Source organism: Heterodontus francisci, chromosome 3 (assembly GCF_036365525.1).
Source record: "Heterodontus francisci isolate sHetFra1 chromosome 3, sHetFra1.hap1, whole genome shotgun sequence".
Taxonomy (NCBI): Eukaryota; Metazoa; Chordata; class Chondrichthyes; order Heterodontiformes; family Heterodontidae; genus Heterodontus; species Heterodontus francisci.
The window spans coordinates 143610378-143629681 of record NC_090373.1 but is presented as its reverse complement, the minus strand read 5'-3'; the positions used below and the strand labels follow the sequence as shown (position 1 = coordinate 143629681).

At 40.8% G+C, this 19304-nt stretch overlaps 1 protein-coding gene across 1 annotated transcript in view; it reads right to left on the bottom strand.

Annotated features, from left to right (window-relative positions):
- ibtk (inhibitor of Bruton agammaglobulinemia tyrosine kinase) overlaps window positions 1-19304 on the bottom strand; it is a 161905-nt gene that overhangs the window by 80756 nt on the left and 61845 nt on the right. The window contains exons 8-11 of the mRNA XM_068026679.1: window positions 18529-18709; window positions 17019-17142; window positions 1979-2156; window positions 202-382 (exon numbers count right to left, since the gene is read on the bottom strand). Coding sequence (XP_067882780.1) covers window positions 202-382; window positions 1979-2156; window positions 17019-17142; window positions 18529-18709 — 664 coding nt within the window. The remainder of the gene's footprint in view (window positions 1-201; window positions 383-1978; window positions 2157-17018; window positions 17143-18528; window positions 18710-19304) is intronic.

Here is a 19304-nt window from a genome sequence, read left to right as displayed (position 1 = left end):
TGAGAAAAAGTTCAATTTTGAAGTCAACAGTCCCAATTATCGCACTTGATCACCACCAGCAACGTTGAGTCAATTAGAATATCCACCTTCTAAAAGGTATCAGGCAGGAAAAAAACAGACAAAATGATTTCCTTCTATTCCGATTATCCTCCCTATGAATGCAAGTCATCTATGGTTATTTGGCACAAACTAAAAACTTACTTAGTTTTAGGATCAGATTGTAAAATAGCAAAGTTGCGGCCATTCAAATCCGTGGTAACAGAAACAGCACGATGAACGCAAGGCAGCTTCTCGAGTTTAATCTTTTCATACAAACTGTTGCCCATTCCGGATGTGTTAACCAACTGGTCCAAAGGATTTTGCAGAATGTTGGATAATTCCTCTAATAAAAACAGGAAAACCAGTTCAAGCAATAGCATACTTTCTTGCCAAATTAGAGACGACGTTTCAAATCCGAGTCATATTTACCAAGCGAAAATTCAGGCATTCTACAAATTCCACTTGCATAGAAAAATTAATAGTGTTTCAATATTTGAGAGGTGTATCACGCAAACTTTACAAAGTCACTGCAACAACTATCTTTTTCGGTCTGTGACCAGTTCAAATACATGGTAGGCACTTTATTTATTCTTCCAAGTTACTCACATTACACTTTTATAAATAGAATCCTTTCCTGCCTAGGATAGAAAATAGTAACCTAAGTGCTGAAACAATCCACTGTGGCAGGGCCGATATTAACTTCCAAAGGTTTCTGTGGCAAAATGGAAACGTAAAATATGGAAACTTAAAATAGGGAAACTAGGTGGAAGATCAACAATACAATCAACCAATCTCATTTTGATAATTCCTACTATTAGCTCCCCACCACTAACCGACGGGCAAGGAAAACATATATCTCAATTACTATGATGACCGAGAGCACCAATTATCACTGATGAAAAATATAAAAGGCTGTATGTAAAACCAAACGAATTTTAGTATTTAAAGCTATAGTGCCTCACAATTCTATTTTCCTATATACATGCACATGATCAATATTAAACAAGACCAGCCAAGTTAGACAAAACAAACAACTAGTCCAGGAGGAACCCGGACCAGTCTCGTCAGCTCCTGATGAAGGCAAACCTCCTGACTGTGCTATTCCACTTGGAACAATACAGCAGTGCAGCTGGGAGCTGGCATCGGCAATATGGAATCCTGCTGTATCAGAAGATGTGTAAGATGGGCAGTCCAATGATTAACTGGTACCTTCAAATCAACTACAACTTGTATAAGCCAGCAATGCACGAAGTATTTCAATAATTATTGTGAAGATGAAAAATTTGTATCTAAAGAAGTGATCCCTGTTCATTTTTAAATTATTTTTGCTTAAATCACTAACATCTTCAGAGTTCAATGCGTGAAGTCTATCTTTCTGTTTTGACATAAAAATTACAAAGATTAACCTGGTCACATCAAGGCAGATATACCTTTTTAAAACTCAAGTGCATTGCTGTGGAAGTACTTACTATAAATTCAATCACAATGTGTGCATATTAATCTGGCCATTGAAAGTAATGGATGGAAAATCATAAACAGCTTGCACTTGGATCTCTGATAAGCATTTATGCTGCAAGTTCTTGCATCTAGGTCTTTTGATAGGCTGATTCAGCCTTTTTACAGAAAACAAAAATCTATTTTTTTTAAATCCTCACATTCAAACAAGAGATAGAAGAGGTGCTTGGTTGAGGGAAGGGGAAAGTAAGAAGAGAAAGCATAGGTGGCAATCTGTGTTAAGATTTGTTAAATATCCATATTTACATTTTTCAGGCCGAATTAAGATCATGTATGCTTAGTGATTACCAATTATACAGACACCATCATTTTGGTGTGTTAAATAACACTTGAGACATACTTCTCAACTAATATTACCTGTGACATTTAATTTTAATCCAAACAAATTAATGAGAACCAAGTACAATAAGACTGAAATGTTCACCTTTCTTTTCCAAATTCATTTGTTCTGCTCCAGCCCAGTGTCCTGTAAACCCATCTCCATCTTGTGTTACAAAAATCATTTCATTCTTGCTCAGAGCAATGTCTGACATGAAGACCTGTCGGCCATAAGCCCAACGACACTGTTTAATAAAGCAATTTGAAGACCGCCAACAAAATACCTGATGGGGAAGGAGGAAATCGAATGTATTACATGCTGAATACTATATTTAATGGAAAGCTTCCCCTGTTGTTACTGTTGAAATATTTGGTGTATTTTAAGCACAACTATTAACTTCTGGCTGACAGCTAGCCTCACTTCTGCTGCAGAGAGCTCAACTCAATAGTTGGCCTGTACGCTTGCTAATTGCCCATTTGCTTATATTGATGAGTTGTTAAGTGTGCAGATATTTTTCCCCTCTGTAATCCCTTAGGTTCTGCAATTTGTCAGTACAGGCTTCAGTCTGTAATGAGATTTGTCTGTCCTTTAGATGGGCCTTTACTAATTAATTTCCTCGAATATTACAAAATGCTGCAATATATCTTTGAAATTACTCACGTTTCCCTAAAATAAGTTTTAAATTGTTTTCTTGTGAATTTCAACTAACGTCAGGGTATGAATGCCTTTTTCCTTTATGTTGCATTCAAAAAATTATTTAGCAGGTTGCACATTCATCAGCATGGGTCAGAGAGGTGTTGGGATGGGAAATTATATGGTATAAATATAAGCCCACTTAATTTGTGGCAGGAAACTAAAACGGTCATTGGGGTAATTTCATCTTCAGCACATGGACATAAAGCATTAAGTGGCCAGAAGGCACAAAGAAAATTTGAGTCAAAACATGCAGGTCACTTGGCCCATCGATTCCATGCTGGCTCTCTGTACAGCAATCCAGTCAATCCCATTCCTCTGCTCTAACCCCATAGCCCTGCAAGTTTATTTCCCTCAAGTGCCCATCCAATTTCCATCTGAAATCATTCATCGTCTCCACTTCCACCACCCTCATAAGGAGCAAGTTCCAGGTCATTACCTCTTGCTACATAAAAAAAGTTCTTCCTCATAACCCCCTGCATCTCTTGCCTAAAACCTTAAATCTGTGTCCCCTAGTCCTTGTATCATCAGCTAATGGGGACAGCTTTTGTCTACTTTATTTAAACCGGTCATAATCTCGCACTTCTCCATCAAAACTCCCCTCAATCTCCTTTGCTCCAAGGAGAACAACCCCAGCTTCTCCAACCTAACCTGGTCATTAAAATCTCCCATCCCTGGAACCATTCCGGTGAATCTCCTCTGCACTCTCTCAAGAACCCTCAACATCCTTCCTAAATTGCAGCAACTAGTACTGGATGCAATACTCCAGTTGGGACCTAACCAGAGCTTTATACAGGTTCAACATAACTTCCCTACTTTTGTACTCAATACCTCTATTTATGATGTCCAAAAAAGCAGTGGTCCCAGCACTGACCCTTGGAAACACTGTTGACCATCCTCCAGTCTGGAAACAATCATTTACCACGACTCTCCGTTTTCTGTCCTTAAGCCAATTTTTTATCCAAGCTGACACGGACCTTCTTGTTCCATAAGCCTCAATTTTGTGCTACTTTGTCAAACACTTCTTAAAAGTCATAACATCCACCATATTCCCCTCATCAACCTTCTGTTCATTCATCAAAAAATTCAATTAGATTAGTCAAACTTGATCTGCCTTTTACCAACCCGTGCTGGCTCCTCTTAATTAACTCAAACCTCTCCAAGTGTCTGTTAATTCTTTCCTTGATTACTGTTTCTAAAACCTTACCCACCACTGATGTTAAACTGACCAACCTGTAATTACTAGGAATGTCCTTACAACTTTTTTGAACAAGGGTGCCACTTTCTAATCCTCTGGCACCTCCCCCTGTATCTAGGAAAGGTTGGAAGATTATGCCAAGACCTTCTGTTATCGCTACCCCCAATCCCCTTTGAAATTTGCAATGCAAGCCATCTGGACCAGGTGACTTATCCACTCTAAGCATAGCCAGTCTTTCCAGTGCATCCTGCCTATCAACTTTCAACCCATCCATTACCTTTGCCATCTCCGCTTCTACAAATATTTTGTCAGCATCCCCTTCCTTAGTAAACACCAATACAAAGTGCTCATTAAGTAATCTGGCCTTGCCCTGCATCTCTAAGCATATATCACACTCTTTGGCCCTAAAAGGCCCTAAACCACCTCTTACTATCAGCTTACTATTTACATGCCGGTAGATATTTGGGTTCCATTTTATGTTAACTGCCATTCTATTCTCATATTCTCTCTGCGTCAGTCTTACTTTCCTCTTCACTTCTCCTCTCAACTTACTATATTTGGCCTGGTTCTCGCTTGAAGAAGTCACCTGACATGCATCATACGGTTGTTTTGTTTTTTCGTATTCTCCATCTCCCTCGTCATCCAAGGAGCACTGGCTTTGATTCCCCTACGTTTGGTCCTTGCTTGAATGTACCTAGCCTATACCTGAAACATCTCCTCCTTAAAGATTGTTCCATTATAGTTTTTCCTGTCAGTCTTTGGTTTCACTTTACCCTGGCTAGATGCCCTCTCATCCCCTTGAAGTTAGCACTCTTCCAATTTAGAAGTTCTACTTTATAATCTTCCTTGCTCTTCCCATTACTAATCTAAATCTTATATGATACGAACATACCAATTAGGAGCAGAAGTAGTCCATTCGGCCCCTCTAGCTTGCTCTGCCATTCAATAAGATCATGGCTGATCTGTTTGTCTCTCGAATTCCACACTCCCATCTATCCCTGATAACCTTTGAATCCCTTCCCTAACAAGAATCTATTTACCCCGCCTTAAATTATTCAATGACCCTGCCTCCACCACTTTCTGAAGCAGAAAGTTCCAAAGTCACACAACCCTCATAGAAAAAATTTCTCCTCATCGCTGTCCTAAAAGGGCAGCCCCTAATTTTAAAACAGTGCCCTCTGGTTCTGGACTCCTCCTGAAGATGAAAGATCCTTTCCACATCCACCTTGTCAAGACTGTTCAGGATCCTATATACTTCAATCAAGTCTCCCCTCACCCTTCTAAACTCTAGTGAAAACAAGCCCAGTTTGTCCAACCTTTCCTCATAAGACAACCCGCTCATTCCAGGTATCAACATAGTAAACCTCCTCTGAACTGCCTCCAACGCACTCACATCCTTCCTTAAATAAGGAGACCAAAACTGCACACAGTATTCGAGATGTGGTCTCACCAATACCCTGTATAACAGAAGCATTACATTCTTAGCTTTATTTTCAATTCCTCTTGTAATAAAGGTTAACATTCCATTAGCCTTCTTTATTACCTTCTGTACCTGTATACTAACTTTGTGCGACTCATGCACTAGAACACCTAGATATCTCTGCACCTCGTAGTTCTGCAGTCGTTCTCCAATTAAGTAATGCTCTGCTTTTTTATTCTTCCTGCCAAAGTGAACAACTTCACATTTTCCCGTATTATACTCCATCTGGCAGATTTTTGCACCCTTGTTCAACCTATCTATATTGGTCTGCAATCTCCTTATGTCCTCTTCACAACATACTTTCTGACCTACTTTTGTGTCATTTGCAAATTTAGCTGCCATGCCATCACTCCCCTCATCTCAGTCATTGATATAAATTGTCAAAAGTTGAGGCCCCAACACAGACCCCTGCAGGATTCCACTCGTCACATCCTGCCAATCAGCAAAGGACCCATTTATGCAAACTCTCTGGCTGGCTGACAGAAAACAATCTTCTATCCATGCTAATATGTTGCCCACTACACCATGAGCTTCTACTTTGCGCAATAACCTTTTATGTGGCACCTTGTCAAATGCCTTCTGGAAATCCAAGTATGGTACATGAACGGGCTCCCCTTTATCCACGGCACATGTTACTCCTTCAAAGAATTCCAATAAATTGGTTAAGCATGATCTCCCTTTCACAAAACCACGTTAACTATTCCCGATTACCTTGAGTTTTTCTAAATGCCCAGCTGTAGCCTCCTTAGTGATAGATTCAACACCTTCCCCACGACAGACGTCAAGCTAACTGGCCTATAGTTACCCGTTTTCTGCCTCCCCCTCTTCATGAATAGAGGGGTTATATTTGCTATTTTCCAGTCTGATGGAACCTTTCCAGAATCTAGTGAATTTTGAAAAATAAACACCAACGCATCATTAGCCATCTCTTTTAAGACCCTAGGACGAAGCCCAATCAGGACACGAGGACTTGTCAGCCTGCAGCTCCACAAGTTTGGTCAGTGCCGCTTCCCTTTTATCCTGAGGGGAACTGGATACAAAAGTAGGGACGTTATGCTTCAGCTGTGCAGGGCATTGGTGAGACCGCATATGGAGTACTGTGTACAGTATTGGTCTCCTTATTTAAGGAAGGATGTAAATGCATTGGAAGCAGTTCAAAGAAGGTTTACTAGATTGATACCTGGAATGGGCGGGCTATCCTATGCGGAAAGATTGGACAGGCTAGGCTTGTATCTGCTGGAATTTAGAAGAGTAAGAGGAGACTTGATTGAAACATATAAGATCCTTGACAGGGTTGATGTGGAAAGAATGTTTCCCCTTCTGGGAGAATCCAGAACCAGGGGTCACTGTTTAAAAATAAGGGGTCGCTCATTTATGACAGAAATGAGGAGAAACCTTTATCTCTGAGGGTCGTGAGTCTTTGAATATGGTTAAGGCAGAGGTAGATAGATTCTTGATCAGCAAGGAGGTGAAAGGTTATCAGGGGTCAGTGATAACGTGGAGAAATCAGTTCAGCCGTGAACTTATTAATGGCGGAGCAGGCTCGAGGAACTGAGTGGCCTACTCCTGCTCTTAATTCGAATGTTTGTATGTTCATATGCAAGTTCCTCTCCTTACACCTCCTGATTTACAGCTGTTACTGGAATGTTTTTTGTATCCTCTATAGTTAAGGCAGAAGCAAAATATTTGTTCCTTTCATCCGCCATTTCCTTATTATCTATTAACTCCCCATTCTCACTCTCTAGAGGACCAACACTCTTTACTTACTCTTTTCCTTTTCAAATACCTGTAGAAACTCTTGCTTCCCCTCATACTCTAATTTCTTTCACCTGACCTTGCAATAATTCTCTGCCGTTCTTTATATTCTGGCCAATCATCTGACCTACCACTCATTGTTGTGCCATTATGTGCCTTTTCCTTAAGTTTAATGCTTTCTTTAACTTCTTTATTTAACTACGGATGGTGGGTCCTCCCCTTAGAATGTTTTTTTATAGTAGGAATATACTTATCCTGAGTATTCTTGAAATATCCCCTAAAATATCTGCCACTGCCTCTCTATTGATCTATCTCCTAGCCTAGTAACCCAGTTCACTTCAGGAGCTCAGCTTTCATGCCCACATAGTTGCCCTTATTAAAGTTTAAAATACTAGTCTTAGACTCACTCTTCTCTCTTTCAAACTAGATGTAAAATTCAATCATATTGTGGTCACTGCTACCTACAGATGCCTTTACTCTGAGGTCATTAATTAATCCCGTCACATTACACAATACGAAGTGTAATACCTGCTCGCTGGTTGGTTCCAGAACAAGCTGTTCTAAGAAACTATCTTGAAAGCATTCTATGAAGTCCTCATTCAGGATACTATTGCCAATCTGATTTTTCCAGTTTATATGTAGATTAAAATCACCCATGAATAAGTTTGTCTCTTTATCACAAGCACCCAATATTTCTTGTTGTATACTTCGCCCTACATTATGGTTACTGTTAGGGAGCCTGTAGACCACTCCCACTAGTGACTTCTTTCCTCTAATATTCCTCATCTCCACCCAAACTAATTCTACAAATTGGGTGAGGGATCAAGCCTGGGTAGATGTAGCAAACCAAGGTCATTTCCAACTATTGCACCAATGTCACCCTTGATTAAGAGTGCTACACCTCCACCTTTACCTAGCTTCCTATTCTTCTTGAACGCCATATACCCCTCAATATTCAGGACCCAATCCTTGTCATCCTGCAGCCACGTCTCCGTAATGGCTATCAGATCATATTTATTTACTTATTACTATTCAGCTCTCCTGCCTTGACTCTACCCCTTGGTTTGCTACATCTACCCAGGCTTGATCCCTCACCCACCTTGTTTAGTGTAAAACCCTCTCTACTTCCCCAGTTATACGGTTTGCTAGATCACCAATCCCAGCATGGTTCAGATGCAGACCATCCCAAGGGTACAGCCCCCACTTTCCCCAGTACTGGTGCCAGTGCCCCACGAACCAAAACCCACTGCTCCCACACCAGTCTTTGAGCCACGTATTCATTTCACTAATCTTATGTGCCATCTGGCAATTGGCACATAATCCAGAGATTATTACCCTTGAGGTTCTGCTCTTCAATTTGTTGCCTAGCTCCTCACACTCTCTAAGCAGAACCTCTTTCCTAGTCTTACATATGTCGTTGGTACCTACATGGACCACAATAACTGGATCCTCCCTGTGCAGTCCTGAGCAGATGTCCCGAACCCTGGCACCAGGTAGGCAGCACAGCCTTCTGGGCTCACGTTCTCGGCTGCACAGAACAGTGTCAAACCCCCTCACTATACTATCCCCTTTTGCTCCCCCCACTTGAATGGCTTCCTGTACCACAGTGCCACGGCCACCTTGCAGACCTCGCTTTCATTCACACAGGTTGAGAGCACCTCAAACCTGTTTGACAATGCAAAATCTGAGGCTCCTCCACTACTGTCTGCATGGTCCCTTTATTTGCCTCAATCACATCCTCCTGTCCCTCATTGCTGACCAAAACAGATGACCCTGTTCTAAGAGGCACGACCGTCTTTTGGAACAAAATGCCCAGGTATTTCTCCCCCTCCCTTATGTTGCGCAGTGTTTGCAGTTCGGCTTCCAGATCAATAATCCTGATCTGGAATTCCTCTAGCTGCTTACACTTTCTGCAGACGTATTTGCCCTGGATGGCCTTGGCATCCAAAAGCTCCCACAAACCACAGCTGCAACATAACACCTGTCCTGCCATTGTTACTTATGCCATTAGTTAATTCACTTTAATTACTTAATCACCTTCTTAATTAACTCTGTTTCCCAATGTACTAAGCTTAACTAGCATTACCAAATAAAGTCCGTAACATTTCTAAAATTACCCGAGTTTTGAAAGATAAATGATAAAACACTCACCAACCAATCACCTACCTTGGAGTCAAAGGAAGACGACTCACCAGCTGCTGGAGGCTAAAAAAAGATAGGAAAAGGAGCCCCTCTTTCTCCCTCTGTACCGAATTCCCACATGCTCCAAATTCCAGCTTCACTCTGGCAAATGTCTCTTCTCACTACATTCAGCTAAGAACTGGTCTGCTTTATTTAGAGATTCTGATGACTCACTAGCTCACCTTCTACTACAATAATCAGCACCTATTGAATCTAACTACTTTCAACTGATTGACAGATAACTGCCACTGCTGGCTGTTTCTCGTTTAACAAGGCTATTTACCTAACCAGGAGATTTGAAAGCCTGACTCTGAATCTAAAATTTAAGCTGAATAAAAACTTACCAGAACTTATCACGTGCACCAAATTCTAGCTTCACGCTGGCAATGTCTCACTCAGGCAAATGTCTGTTCTCACTGCGTCCAGCTAAGAACTCAATGATGATCACTGTTACCCAAATGTTTCTCCACAGATACTTGAACCACTTGGCCCAGCTTATTCCCCAGCACAGATCCAGCAATGCCTTCTTTCTCCTTGGACGGAGAACATACTGGTCAAGGAAGTTCACAAACAAATTTCTGAACTTCCTCCCCCTCCTTAGCCTTTACTCTAACATTATCCCAATCGATCTTTGGGTAATTAAAGTCCCTCAATATCACCACTCTATAGTTCTTGCACAGCTCTGTGATTTCCCTACAGATTTGCACCTCCGTCTCGCTCTCTCTCTCTATTTGGAGGCCTATAGAATATCCCAAGTAGCGTGATGATACTTTTCTTGCTTTCTCAACTCTAACCAAATGGATTCTGTCTTTGCCCCCTCAAGGACATCCTCTCTCTCCCACATTACAATGTCTTTCCTAATCAGTACTGCCACCCCACTTCCCTTTTTCCCTTCCCTATCTTTTCTGAACACTTTGTATCCTTGAAGATTAAGCCCCCAGTTCTCTCATTTTTAAGCCATGTTTCCGTTATTGCCACAACATCATATCCCACACAGCTATTCGTGCTTGTAGCTCACCAACCAGGTGGGGAGAATCCAGTGCTCCGAAATGCACTTAAATGAGTCAGTCCAAATTTTTGTCCATTAATTTATATGAATAGAAAAATCAGGCAGGTTCCATTACAGGCAGGTGATCCTCCTGACCAATTTTCCTCTTGCTCTCTCCAGGTAATGCTTTAAGCTCAAGCACGAGAGAAAAACTTGCCCCTTTACTTCTTGGCTCTCATCCTCATCAGCTGGGTTTGAGAGGACAGGAGCACTAAGAGTGACAACTTTCATAGGTAAATGCTTTCTGGCCTTACCACACCAGTGCAAGTCAAATTTAATCTTTGGATGTATTTACATTGATTGCAGCATTGGTGCAAAGTGTTTATGGTGTAATATAGTTAAATGCTTTGGGAAGAATAACTTTGGTTCTTCTAGCCTATCCTTACAAACCTCCCATTAGGTTAGGTTTCTTACCTAATTTATGAACTAACAGTCTTGTATCCTTTTTACTGACAGGAATTCATCCAGTACTAAAAAAAAAACTCGTCATGGTTTTCTATTCCACCACCAGCTGGTATTTGGTGGCACAATTCTATCATCCTCCTATGATCATTGTGTATTTATATAGTGCCTTTAACATAGAAAAACATCCCAAGGCACTTCACAAGGACATTACAAGATGAAAATGGAGGTCAAGCCAAAGAAGGAAATAATAGGAGCAATGACCAATGAGGAGGTTATGAGGAGGAGAGGTGGAGAAGCCAAGGAGTCTTGGATTATTGCACAACATGGGGCCTAGGCAGCTAAAGGCATGGCCGCCGATGGTAGGGGACATATAGAAGAATCTAGAGTCAGAAGAATAGGGTGTTTGGGTTGGTGAATGGGTGGGGTGGGGCGGGGCAAGTGTGTCGGTTTGTCGGTGATCCAAGCTGACTCCACACTATCTACAAGACAACTTCATCTATGACAGGACCTCTAACTTTAACTTTGGACTTTCACATACTATCTTCTCCCTATTGTCACTTTATAACTAGAAAATATCAATCTTAATCTTTGGCATGCCTTAGTAATCCAAGTTTCCCAGTGCCCATTTGCATGTAGGTTTTGGCACTTGCTCCAGACCAGAGGCAATTACTTCTTTCTCCCTTTTTTCCCCTCTCTCTTTACCCCACTTGTGCTTTCTTTCTCGTCTCCTTGCCTTCCTATTACCCAGTCTTGTTTCCTTTCATTTCTTCCCTCTCTGGTACTTTCCCATCCCAAATCCCTAGCCTTTCATTATTCCTCGACTTTCCTAATGAGCTATGTTCATCCTAAGCTCGATTTCCACTTGGATAAGCCCACAGCTTCCCTTGGTGCCACTCTTTGCATTCTCCAAAGGGCCATCGAGACCCAGAAACTCCAACTGGCCAATTCTACTCTCTCGCTGACCTTCCCACCCAGCCATCAACTGGGGGTAATCTTGCCAACTTCCTTCCTGTCCCACTGACTCCTCCCACCACTGACCTCGTGGGCTCTGCCAGATGATCAACAATCAATGCCCCTCTCCAGCTTCACACGCAGCTTCTCTATTCCCACAGTCTCAATCATAGACACGGAGATACCTTATTACTTCCTGGTATCCATCAACACTTACAACCCCTGCCCCCTTCCAACCCCACTTTCTTCTGAGTTTTCCCCTAGAAAATCCTCTCCAAGTCACTTACAACAGCACTTTTTAGCCTTTGGTCATTCATTCACCATAATACTTCTGGAGCCAACAATCCTCTCAATTACGCCCTCACCTTCAACTTTGATGCTGTTGACCCCAATAAATTCCTTACTGTATTCCATTCTGGTTGTTTCGGTGAACCACTTTTGAACATCTTACTACGTTAAAGACGCTCTATAAATGCAAACTATTATTATTTGCATACAGTATAATTACCTGATAGCAGAAATCACACAGCAAATAATTAATGGTACAATAGTTGACTTACACAATAATGATACTGTTCCAAAAACCTTAGTACTTTGTGCCAGCATATTTTAATTGAATCACTGATGTAACTTTTCATGCGTGATGACCTTCTTAGGCATCACATCACACGCTATCATTCTGTTCAGTAGAGATTTTGCATGAAAGTATTCACAGTTAGATGACATGATATTAATGTTTTAAAATTCATCAACGTGTTGTTTTAGTAGTTGAAATGCTCATCAATGTTAAGGCCACTAGATGGCATCCTCAACATATATTCAGGATAAACATACATTTCAATGACCAAAGCTTGAAATAAAAGGCATTTCAGTTCAGCCATTAGAGACAAATTTCTCCCCAGTCTACAAACTCACATGGATTAGCATTTTAAAAACAAAGTATTTTTTGATGAAACTTACAGATGCAGTTCTTTACATAGAACTGGATTAGCCAGACAGCTACCCCGAGAAACAGAGATACTACTAGACAGTTTTTTATACTGCTTTTTTCCCCCTGCACTAAGACATTTGCTCTCCCAACACCAAGGCAAAAGACTTCGAGAAGTCAATCTAGATTTTAAAAAAATATGCTACAAAAACATTCCAGTTTGTGGCATGATGAAACTCTGCTATCACAATGTCCATAAGGGGGTGCAAATCATCAGCAATTCTCCAATTTCTGACAAAACATGTACCAAGCCTCAACTCACCACTGCTCCAGAAATCATGGCCAGGGACAATAGCAAGAACTCAACAGAGTGAGGGAATCCTGGGCATCAATTCACATCCTACCCATCTAGAGGTTGGAAAAATTTTTCATAATACCACATTGTCACACAACGTTTCAAAAAATGTTCATCTATGCTAAGGCCACTGGATGGCACCCATAAAACTGTATACTTCCAAACTTCCCTGGGTATGGGGGAGGTGCCAGAGGATTGAAGAGTGGCAAATGTGATAGCCTTATTCAAGAAAAGGTGCAAGGACAGTCCTAGCAACTACAGGCCAGTTAGTTTAACATCAGTGGTGGGTAAGGTTTTAGAAACTATAATCAGGGAAAGTATTAACAGACACTTAGAGGTTCAAATTAATTAAGGATAGCCATGTTGAATTTGTAAAATCTTGACTAATCTAACTGAATTCTTTGATGAAGTATCAGAGAAGATTGATGGAGGAAATGCATTGGATGTTGTTTATGTGGATTTTAAGAAAGCATTATGTTACCGCTAACACCATGGGCTGTGCTGTGGATAAAGGGGAACCGGAGGATGAAGGCATTTGATAAGGTGCCACATCAAAAGTTATTGCAGAAAATAAAAGCTCATGGTGTAGGGAGTAACATATTGGCATGGAGAGAAGATTGGCTAGCTAACAGGAAACAGAGAGTAGGCATAAATGGGTCATTTTCTGGTTGGCAGGCTGTAACGAGTGTTGTGCGGCAGGGATCAGCCTCAACTTTTTACATTTTATATAAATGACTTAGATGAAGGGACTGAAGGTTTGGTTGCTAAATTTACTGATGACATAAAGGAAAGTAAGTTGTGACGAGCACATAAGGAGGCTACAAAGAGATATAGATAGGTTAAGTGAGTGGGCAAAGATCTGGCAAATGGAGTATAATGTGGGAAAATGTGAAATTGTCCATTTTGGCAGAAAGAATAAAAAAGAAACATATTATCTAAATGGTGAGATTGCAGAGCTCTGAGATGCAGAGGCATCTGGGTGTCCTAGTGCATGAACCGCAAACGGTTAGTATGCAGGTTCAGCAAGTAATTAGGAAAGCTAACAGAATGTTATCATTTATTGTGAGGGAAATTGAATACCAAAGTAGGGAGGTTATGCTTCATTTATATAGGGCATTGGTGAGACCACATCTGGAATACTGTGTACAGTATTGGCCTCCATATTTAAGGAAGGATGTAAATGTGCTGGAAGCAGCTCAGAGAAGGTTTACTAAACGAACACCTGAAATGGGCTGGTTGTCTTATGAGGAAAGGTTGGAAAGGCTTGTATCCGCTGGAGTTTAGGAGAGTAAGAAGTGACTTGATTGAAACATATAAGATCCTGAGGGGTCTTGACAAGGTGGATGTGGAAAGGTTGTTTCCTCTTGTGGGAGAATCTAGAAATAGGGGTCACTGTTTAAAAATAAGGGGTCGCCCATTTAAAACAGAGATGAGGAGAAATTCTTTCTCTGAGGGTCGTGAGTCTTTGGAACTCTTCCTCAAAAGGTAGTGGGAACAGAATCTTTAAATATTTTTAAGGCAGAGGTAGATTATTGATAAGCAAGGGGGTGAAAGGTTATCGGGGATTGGTAGGAATGTGGAGTTGAGGTTACAGTCAGATCAGCCATGATCTTATTGAATGGCGGAGCAGGCTCAAGAGGCCAATTGGCTTACTCCTGCTCCTAATTCGTATGTTCATATGGGATCCAAGGCAAAGTGACAAGTTGGATCCAAAATTGACTCAGAGGCAGGAAGTAAAGGGTAATGGTCGATGGGTGTTTTTGTGACTGGAAGGCTGTTTCCAGTGGGGTTCCGCAGGGCTCAGTACTAGATTCCTTGCTTTTTGTGGTAGATATCAATGATTTGGACTTGAATACAAGGGGCATGATTAAGAAGTTTTCAGATGATACAAAAATTGGCCGTGTGGTTGATAAAGAAGAAGAAAGCTATAGATTTCAACAAGATATCAAGGTCCAGTGAGATGGACAGAACAGTGGCAAATGGAGTTCAATCCAGAGAAGTGTGAGGCAATGCATTTGGGGAAGGCTAACAAGGCAAGGAAATACACAATAAATTGTGGAAGACTGAGAAGTTGTAGAGGAACAGAGGGACCTTGGATTGCAAATCCACAGATCCCTGAAGGTGGCTGGACAGATAGATAAGGTGGTCAAGAATGCATACAGAGGACTTGCCTTTACTAGCCAAGGCATAGAATACAACAACAAGAAGGTTACGCTAGAACTGTATAAAACACCAGTTAGGGCACAGCTGGAGTAGTGTCACCACAGTACAGGAAAGATGTGATTGCACTACAAACAGTACATAGGAGATTTACGAGGATGTTGCCTGGTATTTTAGTTAAGAAGAAAGATTGGATATGCTTAGGGTTTTCTTCTTTGGAACAGAGGAGACGGCGGGGAGACCTAAGAAGTATATATAATTATGAGGGGTCTAGAAAGAGTGGATAGAAAGGCCCTATTCTCCTTGGTTGAGTGGCTATAACCAGGGGGCATAGATTTAGGGCAAGAGGTACGAGGGTTAGAAGGGATTCAAGGGGAATTCTTTTTCACCCAGAGGGTGGTGGGATCTGGAACTCTCTGCCTGAATGGGTGGTAGAGGCTCATAACATTTAAAAAGTACTTGGATATGCACTTGAAGTGCTGTAACCTACAAGGCGACGGACCAAGAGCCAGAAAGTTGGATTAGGCCGATTGTCTCTTTGTCAGCCAGCGCAGACACAATGGGCCAAATGGTCACCTTTCTTACTGTAAATTTCTATGATTCTACATTGGAGGACATTAAGAGGCAACCATGTCATTTGGGTTTGGAGTTATATGTTGATCCGAGTGGGTAAAATTTACTTCCCTGAAGGGATTAGTATTGTGGTTGACTGTTACAACAAACCAGTAGCACCTCAACACTGAAAAACAGCTTTAAAATGTCATCCTACATGCTTGATATTGATCTTATAAAAGAGTGTGGCAACACAGTAAATGCTCCCAAAAATGAGGCAAGTACTTGACTACTCTTAATAAGAATATAAAACTTAACAAGGAGGGGTGTGAAGTGATTTTTTTTCTAAATACACCCTTTCCCCACCTACTCATTCCTTCATAGTCCACCAGAAGACACATCCTGCAACTGAAAAAAAATAAGAGAAGCAATTTACTCCCAGATGACTGCCCAGTGCTCTAATACAATAGAAGAGCCATCTACGGCATAGAAGGTGGCCATTCCGCCCATCGAGTCCAGGCCGGCTCTCCGCGGAGAAATCCAGTCAGACCCACTCCACCGCTCAATCTCTGTAGCCTTGCAAGTTTATTTCCTTCAAGTGCCTATCCAATTTCCTTTTGAAATCATTGATGGTCTCGGCTTCCACCACCCTCATAGGCAGCGAGTTCCAGGTTATTAACACTTGCTGTGTCAAAAAAGCTCTTCCTCATATTTCCCCTACATCTCTTGCTCAAAACCTTCAATCTGTGTCCCCTAGTCCTTGTACCATTAGTTAATGGAAACAATTTTTCCTTGTCTAACTTATCTCAGCCTGATATAATCTTGTACACCTCTATTAAATCTCCCCTCAATCCCCTTTGCTTCAGGGAAAACAACCCAGCTTTTCCAACCTAACCTTGGAGCTAAAATCCACCATCCCTGGAACCATTCATGTAAATCTCCTCTGCACCCTCACATCTTTCCTAAAGTGTAGTGACCAGAACTGGACACAATACTCTAATTGGAGCCTAACCAGAGCTTTATAAAGGTTCAGCATAGCTTCCCTGCATTTGTACTCTATGCCTCTATTTATGAAGCCCAAGATCCCACATGCTTTGCTAACCACTCTCTCAAATATATCCTGCTATGTTCAAAGATTGATGCACATGCACTCCAGGTCCCTTTGTTCCTGCACACTTTAGAAATGCGCCATTAAGTCTATATTGCCTCACCCTATCCCTTCTGCCAAAATGCATCATCTCACACTTGCTAGTATTAAATTCCATCCGCCACTTGTCTTCCCATTCTGCTGGCCCATCGACGTGCTGTTGTAGGCTGTTCGTATCATCCTCACTGTTTGCCACTCCTTAGTTTGGTATCATCGGCAAATTTTGAGATTTTATCATGGCATAATAGTCAGAGACAGAGGGGAAGAGGAAACCACACATATCTCCACTTACTCTGCCTGCTTCATCCAGGGCAAGTATGCAAACTTTTTCACCTCCTCCTTCATTAAGTACATGAGGGTCAACTTTATGATCCAGGTGTCCACCAGTCACAAGAACTTTCTTCAAGTTTAACTGCCTACACAAATCCAAGAAAACAATTAAATTCAGTACCTCCCAGAAAGATAAGTATTACACATATATACAAAAGGTTAGCAATATAGGAACATCCAAGATAAGTCAAGAACATTACAAAGCCATCCGTCTAACTCCATAATTCTACCAGACTACCATCTAGATGCATCTTGAATGCTCTTAAAGTTTGTACCTTTACTACCTGCTGGTGATAAATGTCTGGAATAACCTGTTACATGTGGAACTTTTTTTTTAAATATCCGATTGAAATGTTCTTCTCAGCAACTTATACTTAACTACCTCTGGGCCTATTAGCTGTTTCAGTCATATTCTGGATTTATTGTCTAACCCAAATAATATTTTATATACTTCAGTGAGGGCTTATTCTCTATTTTTTCTTTAGGAAGTAAAGATTGAAATTATTTAACTTTTCCTCATAGGTCATACTGCCTACTTGAAATCACTGTTGCTCCTCCTCTCTATTTTCTGCAATGCTTGTACATCTCTTTTGTAGCATGATGGTCAAAACAGTACAAAGTACATTTAATTAGTTCACCAATTCTGCAAATATTGACAGTAACAAGTTTAATAATATTCTCATTACAAATGAAATAAAAAATATGAATTCTGTAATGCTTACTATGCGTCTTTTTTCCAAGAAGGAAATATTTAATATTTCACTACCCCATATTTCTCCTAATATTCCTGCATATCTTGTAAGCATTGTTTGGTAATATTCCATGGAGGGTTGAAACAGAGGAGTATTTTAAATCTCAAAAAAGTCGCCTTCTACAAAGACTGGGGGAGAAATGGCAAATCACAAGCACACCGTGGGAGGAATTCTGGTTTTATAAATCAAAGTGCAGCCAAAGTACAAGACAAAAACAGCCATTCATAAAATGTAAACCTGCAACTATGACGCACTGGTCCTGGTGGGGAGCTTTGCGCAATGTATTAACAGGTCAGAGTATCACAAGGTACCATCACGAATTGGACTTAACTTCTAAAATAAAAACAGAAAATGCTGGAAACACTCAGCAGGTCTGGCAGCATCTGTGGAGAGACAAAGAGTGTTAACATTTCAGGTCTGTGTTCTGATGAAAGGTCACAGACCTGGAACGTTAACTCTGTTTCTCTCTTCAAAAATGCTGCCAGACCTGCTGAGCATTTGCAGCATTTTCTGTTTTTATTTCAGAGTTCCAGCATCCACAGTATTGTGCATTTAAAATAATGCTTAATTTCCAAGTTGGATTTCCCAATCTGTGTCTGGCAACTGAAACTGCACCAGAAACACAGTCTTGTAAATTCAGGTCAGTATACTCTCTATTACTAGTCTTTGAAACAGCCTTACTGTAATAGTTTAAAAAAAAGGTTAAAGGCAAATAAATACCTGGAAGCAATTTTCTTGCATTGATAACCTGTCAACAGGTAAACATCTCCTCTTTCCGAAACACACACTGTGGCTCCATCACTTGCTGCTGCTAGAGAAATCACTATGTCCTTATGATGCAAAGCTGATACTTGACGAGGTGCAAACACACATCTTTCTCCATTAGGATCCATTAAGTAACCTGAATCAATAATTCAGATAAATTGTAAATACTGGCAAGTAGCAGCACTCAAGGAATTCATACACATTCAGAATAAATCATTGTAACTTTAAAGACAGACAGATTTGCAAGCATCGTGCGCCAATGTTTTTAAACCACTTTTTAGCACAGCACAAATTACCAGTACATGTTGAAAATAATTTTATATTTCTCTCAAAAATTATACTCAAGTCATCTTTACACTTTAAATGACTTAAAACTAGTAAGTCACCCACAGACAAAATATTCATAACAAAATGTTAAAACAAAGGGCTCAGATGAGCAAAGTAAAAAATGGCGTGGCACAATGTCCTTTCACTTATCTGCCCTGGGCTCAAATCCTGCTCAGACTGGCAGAATAACAATCGCCTGGTTCTAACAGCTCCAAGAGTCTGAAGCAAGCCAATCCAACCATATACTAAACAGCCAATGTATTTTTATTTAGATGCAAAGATAAATAGAGTTCAAAATTAAAATGCAACACTTGTGCAGTAGTGTGCACTTCTAAGGCTGAGCAATATATAGGGAGTTTACCCTGCATTTAACTTAGAGGCTATAAAAGGAACTGGTCGCACTT